The 14,013-nt window shown below is 36.4% G+C and overlaps 1 protein-coding gene across 1 annotated transcript in view; it reads right to left on the reverse strand.

The window, feature by feature from the left end:
• TBC1D5 (TBC1 domain family member 5) overlaps positions 1-14,013 on the reverse strand; it is a 239,581-nt gene that overhangs the window by 56,181 nt on the left and 169,387 nt on the right. The window contains exons 14-15 of the mRNA XM_053465963.1: positions 10,002-10,144; positions 3,836-3,942 (exon numbers count right to left, since the gene is read on the reverse strand). Of these exons, the coding sequence (XP_053321938.1) occupies positions 3,836-3,942; positions 10,002-10,144 (250 nt within the window). The remainder of the gene's footprint in view (positions 1-3,835; positions 3,943-10,001; positions 10,145-14,013) is intronic.

Raw genomic sequence — 14,013 nt, forward strand, 5'->3', positions numbered from 1 at the left:
CAGTATATGGAAATATTATCTATGCATCCACGAGAGTATCTGCATTTTATGTGAACAATCAGAAAATGGATATAGCTGCACTGACCAAAGAGAAGACAAAGTTTTTGGTTGAAGGTGATACATGTTACGGGACCAGCAAAGAAAATGATGCACACCTCAGATGTCTCTTCTTCAGATGTAAAAAATGATATTCCATCTGAAGAAGAGACATCTGAGGTCCAGAGAGCTTATACCTCTCTATAGCTTCTTGTATGTTGGCCCAATAAAAGGTATCACCTTTCACTTAGGACTCCAAGAATACAGTAGAAAACGTATCCCATAGTCTGTAAAAACGGAGAATGTTCTCCTATACTTTGCCTAAGAGATTCTTAATGGAATTAACCTGGAAGATGTAATAATCTTTTATCCATACTGCCTTTATGGTTGGGGGGAAAAAACAGGAAATGGGTAAATCCTTTTTCATAACACTGTAATACAATGTTTTTGGGGAGCTACATATTAGCCATTTCTATGCATTCTAACTCTGTTACCTTAGTCCAATCTACTAGACAAATACTCTAATGGAATGGGTCAGTCTTAATCACACTGCCATCCACTCTGGCTGGTGATAGTCTATGGAGGAACGGACTTCATTAGCATTGCCAAGAAGAATCAGCCTCCAGGTCTGCAGACAAAGGAAATTTATTGGAAGTAAATGACATAAAGCCGGGTTTTGTGAATGCTAACCTTACATTACAGTATTATATGCTGAAGGAGAATTTTTTTTTTTCACGGCCCCCTACCCCAGGCTAGACTACGCCACTTCTGACATCACATTTCGTTTTAGCTTGAACCCTTTAGTAATACACATTTTGGTCATATGGTATTAATTAAACCAACGTGTTCTAAAACCTTCCAACATTTTCTCTTATTTTTCCATCTAGAACTTTGAGAAACTCATTTAAAAATGTATTTTCTCCTCTACCCCTGTAGTTGTAGTTTATTAATGAACATATATTGTGGCTTGTACACTGAATTTTCCTTCATCATACTAAGTATGCCTAATTTCTTGTAATGAATATAGTATCACGCTGATTCATTTATCTATGTAATGAAGCCCCAGACTGCATGTGTATATTCATTATACTTTTATTGCATTGTTTATCCTTCTTGAACCTTAAACAAACTAACAGCAAAAAAAACCCCACTTCTAACAGCATTATTGTAAACACTAATATTGGTAATTAACTTGACTTTTAAATACATGCCCTTTTAAACGTAAAACAAATTGCAAGTGTGTTGATTGGTAAGCACAGAAAATACTTGCCAGATAAAGTTGATAATGGTGTCAAAACACAGGGGTAAACTAAAAAACTGAGCAGATGTAAGAATTTTGGTAAAGATATATATTATATATATATAAAAGCAGGGCCCTCCTCACCTGTTTCTGTAAGTCAAATTGTTATGTTATATGCTACTTGCTATTGTTATGTCTTGTCTACCCATTGTACAGTGCTACGGAATATGATGGCACTATATATATATATATATATATATATATATATATATATATATATATATATATATATATATATATTTACACACACATATATATATATATATATATATATATATATATATGTGAAATTAGCTTGTTTTTGTGAGTATTGTCAATATTCTGTGTGCCACATTTCTTTTCTTTTGGTATAATATTTACTTTTATTCCAAAAACTGGATCATGTTCAAGCAAATAAGCAAGAAAAAAAGCAATGGGGAAGTTCATCAACTTTTCATGAGAAACAGAAAACTATCCAAAATAACACTTTCAAGACAAAATACAGAGAAAGGCGCTTATCTTGTCATTCCTGTTGAATGTAAAGGGTTATGTGCAAATGATCTGAAAACAAAATTTATGCCTCAGACATTTTCCGCTATAACCACTACTGGCTATCTTTATAGATGTAAACCGTCATAAAATTAAAGGAAAGTACTTGTTTAGTACTTAGTAGCTAATCTAAAATGTTAATGTGCGATGCACACATTTAGCAGAGCAGTATAGGTATTACTCATTGTGATAAGGTTAACACTTTAAAAATCCATGAAACGAGCATATGAATTTGTAGAAAGAAAATACTGCTTTGCTTACATTGCTTTATTAGAATTTTATTTGCTAAAGGGTACAGGCAGATTTTTAGAATTCACAGTTAACTTAAAACAATAGTTTCAAACCTTTTATTCTTAGGCCTTACTGCCTCCAGGAGCCGAAAGAACATCTGGTTATTTAGGGAAAACAATATGTTCACATCTTCTATGACTTTTTGTTTCTAATTGGGTTTTATGTTTTTCCTCTTTTTTTTTTTAGCACAGTAAGCTGATAAGAATGAAGGGGTCATTTAAAGATCATAGCACTAAACTACTACTAGATGGTATGTGAACATGCAAACGGACTACAGTCCATAAAGGCCTCTGCAACTTTTTTTAATGGAAGGCAATTAAAATATTGTATTGTCACAGAGCATCCCGATACTGCAATTAGCCATAATACACAATTAAAAAAGGCATGATTTAAAGCATAGTTATTGTACCTATTAGAAAAATACATAATCTTCTGTTTATTATAAAATGTGCTATTCTGAAGGTTGTTTTTAAGGTAAACCCATATATATATATATATATATATATATATATATATATATATATATATATATATAATCTTTTATTTCAAAATATGCAGCGCTTCATACAAAATACATATAATCAGGGTATATGACAAAATTAGAACTGACAGACTAAGACAAACAGATATATTAGGTACAGAGGGCTCACAATCTAGAGGTGTATATATATATGCCTCTATACATTATTCGTATATTATATGCACCATACATTATTTGTCCTACTATATCTGTCTTCACATTTTGGGGGTCCTGTATAAAAGCGTTGAAAGTGCATGAGAACCGTGATGTCCAAGAGATAGCAGAGATCTCCACTGCATCCCATAGAATGCGATACATGTTATGGCATGACCATTTTTTTTTTTTTTTTAACAATTGGTTTCAATGTTTTTAGTTAGTTCTCAAATACTTTTATCTTACAAAATATTAAACATCATGCCCTCGCTTTTTTATTTTATTTTTTGAATCAGCAAAATCAATGTTCTGTTAAGAAACACCACCTACCGTGTTTCTGGTACCTCTACGTCTAAACTAAAGAGGCATGGAGCATGCATTACTTAGTTAAAAAAAAGACAATTTTGTCTCGTTGTAAATCCATTATGCATTTAACATGAAAATGAATCATACTTTCCCCTTTGTGGCCTGGTCCAGCATACCATAAACAGCTATGGTACATCACTGCGGCCAGTAAAGGGAAGGGGCTAAGCAGTCGATTAAATATGGAAGATGGGGGCAATGAGGCAAGTTTTAAAACTATAATGAAATAACAGAAGACAAAATTAGGTTGAATGTTCCTTTAAGAAATAATTTAAGGTTTAGTTCATGCAGTACTTGTTTATATTATGCATGAATAAACATATTATATGTGAAATATGCATAGCTCAACAATACGCTATCACCTGTTTAAGAACACTTTTGGTATACTTGTTGCTGAATAAAATGAATAGAACTTAGAAGCTCCCCCCTCTACCCAGGGCTCCAGTGATTAATGATATGTACAGCTGTCAGTATGGAAAGTAGATGACAGCCTCCAGACGTAGGCTCTACATGGGGTCCCAAAACTTTATGCTAATGCCTATTATAAGCTGCCAAGTAAGCTCTCTGTCTTAAAACACATTATATCACTTTGGCAATGTTTTTTTTTAAAGCACAGAACAATGCAGCATTTTATGCCCCTGTACCTTTGGGTCACGGAGAAAGAGAGCCTTGAGAATCAGCGAGTGGACGTCACCAATGGGTGGGTAATGCATCAGTAGCCCTAAACAGGTTTGATAGTTGCTTGTGATCACTACATTTAAGAAAGGAAAAGAAAGGTAGTTAATATACAAGCTTTCAGACACAAACACAGCTTTATTATTATAGGTAGTTTAATTTATTCTAAAGAACAACTGAAATCATGCACCGTCTCAATGGACAAACAAGTTAAAACAAGTAACTTGTTACAGACATATTAAATACAATAATTACAACCTTGCTGTACATACTCCATGCCAGTAGGGAGATGTGTTATTATTCCGCAACTCTCAAACTATAGAGTATTCAGGGTCCAAGTATGACAGGTTCTACTCATGCACTGTAATATCATTATCTTAATCGAATAGGTTTACAACAAACTTAGAAGAAAAGGGCCAATGTTATATTGTAATCTGGAATATCCCATGGCTCTTCTGAGCTGAGTTGCTTTAAGAAAAATCCTACTTCACTGGAGTTACCAATGTATCCAGTGTATCCATGTTCTCATAAACTCACGTGTCTCTGGACAAGTAAAGGAATAGTGTGATTCAGAACACATCATATCCCCCGTGTTTTCCAAGCACTTAGTAAAAACAATCATCATCCTATTTGCTCCACTTGGATGAGGACGTATTGGGTTAGCATATGGACGTATACTAAATACTTTCCTTAGAGGGTCAATATGTAAAGAGAGATAATGTCTTGCTGTCTATCCATACTAAAAACATAAATATATAAGAAATAAAGCTTTTAAACATTCCAAATAATTCTATTTCTAAGGTTCATAATACAAAAAGCATAATATATCTAATTACATATTCAATATAACTTTAAAAGACAAAAGCTATAAAACTCCAATGCTAAATTAGCAGTAGAATTCCTTTCTGAGTGGCTAAGTGACTTGCTACTTGGAGTGTGACTTGTTCCTTTTAAAACAATGGTTTTTCTCTTATTTTTTTTTCTGCTTCCAAAATTATACATTTTACAAGGGCAATTACTAAACACATCATTCAAGGCAGGTCTATGAAAATGGTTATTTTTTTTTTAATCCTATCCAAATGCAAGCAATCCATCTGCTGTGGCTGTCAAAGCAAAACCTATTAATGATGCTTGTTTAGTATACCATATTGACTGCCTGCAACAATACTATCTGGAAGTGCATTACAGACGAGCATTTTTTATGGTAATACTCTGTGTTCTCATACTATAAGTGGCAGAAGAATACAGTTAGGTTTTTGTTTTTAAGAAACCATTTTTTTCAAGAGTTAAAGAGACAGTAAATCTTATTACTGACATTTAAAGTAGCATATTTGCCGTGTAAGGTTTGCAACACATAAACCCACTTTATAGAAAATTTCTTCCTAAAATCACATCACCTAAAACTAGTAATCCCGAGTATCCATTCCACGAGGACTAGAAACACATTGTGATTTCAGGATAATATTATTGTTAGTTTATTCGTAAAGCATTTACAGTTTTTAGACTATACAATTATAAAGCACCACAGTGGTTAGATTTAAATACACCGGCAGGATTTTATCCCCGAAGAATCTGAGCCATAAAGTGTTGCTCGCTCCAGGTGTCCATAAAAAGAAGATGTAGTTCTTGCAGAAAATATGCTGATTTTATGACACTTCTCCTTTAATTGATTACTGTAAGGGAATGTTTCTTAAAATACAATCGCTACCTACACAAGCAAAACATACAAAGAATGTGTGTGAAAGTTACACAGCCTGCTCTTAAAGGTGCAGTTCTACTTTCTATTACACAAAGTGAATAAACCTTTATGCATCTAAAGCAGCAAAGGGGATGCGCAGAATGTTTCTCATAGAAGCTCAATGCAGAGCGCAGAATTCCTCAACGATAAACAATACGATAAAAAAAGAAGGAGAAAATATTAGCCCTAGTAATCGGCATTTCTGTGCTCCAAATTTTATATCATGAAGACGTCAGCAAACATAAGGTTACAGTGCTCAGCTGCTAGCAACAAGATAGGTGAGGAATTTACAAAGCAAAATGTATGATATTATCTATACTCCATTTATATTGTTACATTGAAGGAACACTCCAGCCATCGTATGTACTTTAAGTAAGCTGAGTGGTTTCTTTAAATTGTGGTCCCTATTGCAAACACATGGGGGACTGTTCAGAATCCCGTCATATGCATTTGCCACATTCCCCGGCCCCAAGCGATTTACCGCGCAGAAGGTGTGTTCAGCTGAACACATCTCTTGTCATGGGGTATATATGGCATGTGCTCCATGGGAGTCTAACAAGACCCACCGTGAAAATGCTTCCATTGATTTTAAAACAAAATAAATTCAAACTGTTGGACCACCCTGGAGCTACAGCTTCTCCTACAGGCAAATCATTTATTTTTATAAATAAATAAAAATATGACCTGCATATTAAGGCAGGTCAGGTGCCAGGCCACAGTGGCGGCAAGAAATCAATACCTGGCACCTAGAGTTTTGCAAGACATGGAAAGTGCTTCCATTGATTTTAAGACAAAATGACTTCAAAATATTGGACCGCTGCAGCTTCTTCTACTGGCAATTCATTTCTTTTCCTTTTTTTTTCTCTAATGAATACATATTAAAGCAGGGCCCGACAGACATCAGGCACCAGGTCACCATGGCGACAAGAAATCACTTCCTGGTGCCTAATGTTTGGCAGGACAAGTGGACCTCTGGCCAGGGCCACCATCAAGGAAGCTGGGCCTCCTGCTTGGCTGCAAGGGCATGCTAAGGCAGATGTCAGGAGGCCCCTCAGCGGAGTCATGTAACCCTGACACTCCAAAACATGACCAGGGAGAAAACTGGCACCTAGATCCAAACCAAATTTGTCAACCCCTGTATTAAGGTACACTAAAAGTTATTTAATATGTATTCTTTTTTTTAATATGTGATCCGTGTCTTAAAGTCACAGGGTGCCTTTTAATGCTGGGAAGACGCTGACTGAGGAGTGGGCCGCCAGTAGAAAGTAGGAGTGGGAGGGTTTTCAATTAAGCTTTTTAGTTTATTTCTTGCATAAGAGCTAAACTCATGGTCCAAAAGGCCATCCAAGCAAATCCAGCTCTTCAAACTGTATGACTTATTGACCTATTCAAATACGCAAAATTACACGAACTACAAAATGTATCGCAGATTCATTAGCTGTACTGTCACATATAATCCCACAGCACTCCTGCAACATCACTTATAATTTGATTAAACACATAAAGATGCGAATGCATTAAATAATAAGCAAAATATTGCAATCCTTGTGGGTTAATTAAAAATGATGCATCATTCTTTCATCGTTTAGCTAGGAACCATTAACTTCCTCCCACCAAACTCAGTATGTAACATATATATTGTTGTGCTTATCATTTTATTGCCAGGCTTTCAAGGCTGAATTTGATAAGCTATGAAACAGATTGTGATTTATGAAACAAGCCATAAAACCAGCGGATAATGTGTTTGTGAGGAGCTCACACTTTTTTGAGCTTCTATTTTGTTTGCCAACTGGATGAGCCTCAAGAGTTTTTTATAAACTCATTAGGGTTTTTTTTTCATCTCCATTAACTCAAATAATCTTACTGTTGAAGAATTAAGGGGACTTTTTTTAAATAAAAAGCTAAATGCTTGTGGTGCAACAAGTACAAGGAATCCAATTTTAATGAATCAATTGGAACAGATGAGGGCCCTCGGTTGAAAAAGTACTCTGAGTTTTGAATGTGCGGAATGCACGTGTTGTCTTCATTTAAGTGTTCTTCTTTAGGAGGGACAGCACCTCCTTTGGACCCAACTCTATCTGTCCTTCTTTCCTGCCCTGATGACACCTCTTTTTTAGAAGCTCAGTATGTTTGCTGGGTTATGACTGTGTTACAGTGTTCTACATCCCTACAAGGATGTGAAAGGCAGGGGGCTTAAGCTCCCTAAAGAGTATTATGGAAACACCATTGTAGAGAAAGGGGTGGTTTGGTGGACAGTAACATGGCCATTCCTTAACATATTATTTAGTTCAATTGATTGCAAGGCAATTAAATAAATGCTCCTTAACTGTCCTTTTTAATTGTACCAGAACCACATGGCGGGCCATGGGTTGCCAGTTCTGAGGTAGTACACCAAGTGCCTCATTAGCTGGGAAAAGTCCTGCCCAGTCCGAGCAAATTCTTAGACCCCAAGTAATGTCTAAGCTAGTCTGGTACAATCTTACCCCAAGAGGAAACCAATCAGCTGTTGAACTAGAATTTATACACACCCTCACCCTTTAGTGTTTTTTTAATGAGGATCTTAAAGCAGGAGAGTTGTCTGAGATTAAGCCAAAACAGCCTTATACCTCCTACTGCCCTCATTATGAAAATAGGAGAAAAACAGTACAGATTAAAAATATGTTTCAACATTTGAGATTAAAACGCTTATTTATATTACTGTATTATTTACATATCCTGTATAAATTTGATCATTTTGAGCACACTGTCCCTGTAAAACAAGGAGCATCCTTGGTGATTTATCATGCTGCCATGGTGAAGCCCTCCCTCTTTTATCAATGCCACGGTTGTATATCCCCATTTAAATGTAAGTCTACAGCGATTCATCACAGCAGCCCTATGAAACGGGGCGAGCGCACATGTGCAAGCATTTATTGGGCTGCAGAGAACTGTCAAAGTGCATTCTGCCTTATGTTGCAATTTGTGGGCTCCAAATATTAGCCTCTTGAGAAACGCATCTTGGGTGAACAATTACATTAATACATTTCCATCTGGGAGTTTACTGTTCATTAAGGGCAACGAATATAGGGCTGAAATATCTCACACAATACAGTTTTATTCTTGATGCTTTTCTCTACTGATCAGTAGATGGAGCTCATTCCAAATGGCTGTTCTACATCATTTATGATCGCGCTCATGTCAGACAGAAAAGGGTTAGATGCACAAAACATGACAACAGTACATATCATTGCATAGTTAACAATAAACCAAATAAAATTAATAACATACATTTATGTGGTCAAATTCCTTTTCGTGTACCCTCTCATCTCAAAGTAAGTGTTACACATAACAAAGTTAGAAGGTATACTATTAGGCGAGTACTGGGCTGTTAATTCCTTACAGGACTATTCAGTTCCTTATTTAATGTAATAATAATGATAAAATAATATGAATAGATACAGGATTCCTTTGAATCACACAGACATAAAGTGAATCAATAAAATGAATACAAATAAATTAGCATTTCTATTAAATCTGTAAAAATAAATGGCTAATTCTATCTCAAAACAAATTGGAGACGTCTCTTGCACCTAAGGCTTTTGTGTTATTGTATTTGTGTTATTTTGATGCTTTATTGAGGCAGCCATCTTTCTTTCAGGGAACTTTTATTATCTGCAAAATCAAACGACAGAATTTGAGTCCGCAACTCAACTAAAATGCCTATGACTAAGAGCTTTCTTTGGGCGTGAAACGCGTTCACCTATGGGGTGATTGACCCCTTACTGAGATAAATCAAATTAGGTAAATGAACTTACACATTCACAAACTTTGGTGTGACTATAGTTCCTGTATCCTCGTACCTATTAAAAATTGTTAAGAAAGGACTCATCCGACCTGGACCACACCGATCCGGCGGAGAGACAGGAGCGTATTGGGGTCATGTGACCCCACATTGAAACCAAGGCTGCCTGCACAGTGTGTGAGCAGCCGTAGAGGAAGCTGCAGGAGTGGTGAGAGGTAAGCAGGGGCGAGCAGTTGGTGGGATGTATTTATGCGTTTGTGTGTATGTATGTATGGATGTGAGCATGGATGTGTACTTGTGTGTGTGTGAGAGCAGGGATGTGTACGTGGGTGAGATGGAGTGTGTTTTAGTGAGTATGAGTGTTTACATTTGTTGTATGTTGGAAAAGGGGGGCAAGGGTCAAAGAAGGCACAGACAAGGTGTGTAGGGGCAATGATGGCACAGACTAGCTGTTGAAGTTGAGGGGCCCGGGGCAATTTCCGCACCAGAGACCTGTGGTTTCTAGTTACACCCCTGTTCACAAACATTATGTTGTCTGAATTTTATTTTCTTTGGAATTGCAGACCCTGCTTCACGAAAAAAGTGTAACAAGGTAATAAAAGGTTGCAGTACTTACATGCATCTCTTATATATAACAACATGGCTACAAAAATGTGGTCGACCAACTCTAGTGTGATGCTGTCTGCAAAGATGGCATCCCAGACGACAAGCAGATCCTGGAGGGGGAATTCTCTTCCAAACAGCAGCCTTACCCACCGCCTGAAAGGAAAAAATAAAAAAGTGAATAGATCCTATACAAAATTAGTTTTTAGATCTTTATAGACTATACACATATGTGGCAAATATTGTTTAGGGGAAGTCTGTTCCTTAGAGTTCGAGATATAAAAAGCCTGATATTGCATGAAAATCTAGATTCAATGTGAAATCTGGAAAGCTGTAATTTGTGCAACAATAAAGCTCAGTATAAGCTCAGCTAACCCAGACTTTGAGCGACTTTGTATCTCAAATTTAAGGGTTAATTATTAAAATAATCTAAAAACCATTAGAAATGCTTAGGGGAGCAGAAAGAAACCCTACATATTAAGGTTAAAAAAGTAAATTGAGTTTAACCTTTAAATACCTGGCACACTGTATCCAATGAATGCTAAATCATAGGCTTGTTCCTTTCTTAACTTCATTCATAAAATTAAGTTATTAAACTAATCAACATACATGACAGAAAAAAGGGAGCAGTGCCTTCTGTCTTTATAACCACGCAATAATATATATATATATATATATATATATATTTAAAGTTAAATAGTCATTTTAAACTGCTTGTTTACTTTGTAGATCTACGCGTAATTTCATATTTTCCTTTAATAGTATGTTAACATAAATTAGTTTAAAGATAACAGACAAAAGTACTCTAAAATCCGTGATTTCACTTGTTACCGCTAAGGGCTGTATTTGGATATAAGGTTTCCGATCAAGCAATTAGCACCAGTCAGTTTGCTGATCTTTGCTTCCCTCTTTCTAATCCGCATTGTCAAGCAGATGTTAGTAATGACAATATGTCATCACCACATATGGGAATGTTTCAACAAATTGGAGCTGTAACTGGGAAGTGAAAGGGTCGCCGCAATTAGAGCAAAGGTTTTCACACTAGGTTAAATGTTGATTCTATAAATCCAGGTGCTATTGAATCCAACTACCTCCCAGCCTGTCACTTTAACTGCTGTAGAATCCAGTAGCTTCCTGGCCACATGTACCAACGCTTTGCATCTCCTCAGTTGGCTACCGCAAGATGGCATGTATATGTATGGAATGTATGGTATGTTCCTAGGAAATCTCTGGGTGAAGCGCTGCTTCCTCGGGTCTCCGAGTGACTCTTCTCTTTCTCTAAGCAGCTACACCAACGTCTACCGCGTTAAATGCTATCTGGGGCTTACCCCACCATGACACAGCTGCCACACATGGCTACCTCTGCCCATGTGTGAGGATAGTCTTGCCACCTTTCAAATCTACCCTTCCAGAAGAGGGCGAGCTCCTGGTTGCCTGCCCTGGGATGTTCCCAGATAAACTAATCATCTGTGCTGTGGGTAAGTACTAGGCTTTACTTTAAGTAACTCCTGATTCCCCCAGAGTGACTCCCAATAAATGATCTATTGTAAAATCCCACATTACTTAATCTGCCATAATCTGATAATGTTTTTTAGGAAAGAAAAAAAGAAATATTAATGCTCCAAAATTAGGCACTGCACACCAGACAGAACTATATCTCAGCTCATTGAAACTTGCAGGCCATGAAGGCCAGGCAAGAACCAGAGAGCTGTCAGAACGGCAGAAGCATCATTATTTACTGATAGTTAACAGAATTTAATGAAGACTGCACAAATTCGATATAGTCATTATACAAAAATCCTTCCCTCAGAGTCACGGCTGAGAAAGGACGACACTTGTCGACTTCAATGAACCAATCTACATCCTCCCTTCTACTTAAAAAATAATTTTTATGTCACATACCAACCTGCCAGGTGTTTCTGACATAATTTAAAGCTTATTTGACTTGTTTTTCTAATTCTGGATCACTACCACATCACATTTTTATGATTCGATATAACACATGTGCATGCAGGTGGAAACTTACCAATGTAGTGTGAATTCTTTTTTCCCCATCTATTATTGGTGGCGCGTGTTATTTAGAGACACAACATGATAATTGCCTAAGTATAAAGACGAATTCTGTTTTTCTAAACCAATGCTATAAATTTAGTCTGTCTATAAACCTCCTCAAACTTTTTAACCATCAGCTGTGCTGGTCTCATCCAATAATTATGGTTACAGAACTATTCTACTGTTAACAAACACATTAGGGAGAAATCAGTGAGCTTCGGTAATGGGCTTCAGAGCTTTGTCCCAAGGTGCTCTTGTGATAATGGCATGTTACACATATTGAGTACCTTCTCTGTAGTTAAAGAGTAGATGAGATTTAATTTGATTATTACTTAGAAGCTTAAAGGCACTGTAATGAAAGAATCTATCAGTAGTCCCACGGTAGATGTACTGACAAGCGTAGAATCCACAAAATTCAGACAGAACACCCGTTTTTTGTAATAAAAACTAAATTTGTGATTTAGTGATAGCGGACAATAATAGCTTGCTACTTTTTAAAATGATGTTAGGGTTACTGTTAGACGGCACAGCAAATGTAGAACATAAGGGGATCTACGTGGTGTGGTAATAGAATAACAAGTAAATGTACGGATCGAGAGAACTTATCTGTAACTGTCCCTTATTTATAAAATCACCATATCCAAATGACAACTGCAATGCAGAATAGTTGATTTGCATTTGGTACTACGTGGTAATACTGCAAATGACGGACAGACGAAAGATATATTTTTCTCTTGATTATGAGTTGTTACACGTTTGCCTGCAGACCATATACAGCAATGTACAGACTATTTTCTGTAAGTAACAGAGTCGCTTCAGCAAATGGATTACAGGTGCTGCCAGCAATGGTCTACAGCACGGTTGTCTAGCTAGTGGCCTAATTGTATTATCCTTGTGCACTACTACTTTTTCTTTTAAATGAAGAATAAAAAACCATAACATATAAAAGGACACTACTATGTAAGCAAAATGTGTACACAACTTACATGTAGCATCAAGGGTTAATTATAAGTCAAAAGATTTTGTCTTATCCCCCCTCCTTCTTCTTTTCATGTACCTAAAACATTATGTGACATGTGTCTGCTTCCTTCCTGCTAACAACTACAACGTCATCTAATTATATGGCACAATTACAACAGAAACGTGAACAGTTCCACAAAATATAGACATTCCACACTCGCCACTAGAAGGACAGTAATGTACTGACCCATAACTTTCACAACAACATGGCTGACAGAGACGAGAACAAGAGAACAAGAAGAGTGAATCCGTATCATAGGCATCTCTTTCAAATAGATTTCTAACACTGTAGCAGCCGGCCAAACGGCTGTCTACAGTCTCATGAGCGTGGATATGTTTGGTTTGGGTTCTTGTTCTGTGACGTGCTTCTATATACTTTTCCAAAGATGCAAGAACTAATTAAAAAAATAACGATCATGTTTTGATCACAATTAAACAGGACTGGTTGTAATTATCATCATTATTGTATCCCATAAATTGTGAAGCAGAATAACGTACTGGAAAGAAATGTCAAGAATAGATATAGGATTGATGAGAGTGCGAGCCAAGAGATGGTTGAACACCATGTTTGATGGAATAATAACACATGGAAACACTAAAATGAACCTGGTTGGATGTTAGATAACAAACAAAACAGTGATAATGATCGGGTCTTTAAACCGCCTACTGTATCTGAATTTTAAATAAACAGATGAAGCAAAGAAGTAAATATAGAATTTTATCTGCCAAGTTTTGCTGCTGTCTTGAGCAGAGAAGCAAATCGATGTTTTTTTACAAACACAATTTAGCTGAATATGTATATAGCCAAAATTAAAGTAATCATCTGTGCTATTTTATTATTATTATTATTTTTTTTTATTTTTTTTTTAGATTTTAGGAAGTTGGAAAGGAGGCACCACATTGTATTCAGATAACATTCAATTTAGCACTTGGGCTAATCTTGTACTTAGGGG

This window comes from Spea bombifrons, chromosome 5 (genome assembly GCF_027358695.1).
Source record: "Spea bombifrons isolate aSpeBom1 chromosome 5, aSpeBom1.2.pri, whole genome shotgun sequence".
Classification (NCBI taxonomy): domain Eukaryota; kingdom Metazoa; phylum Chordata; class Amphibia; order Anura; family Pelobatidae; genus Spea; species Spea bombifrons.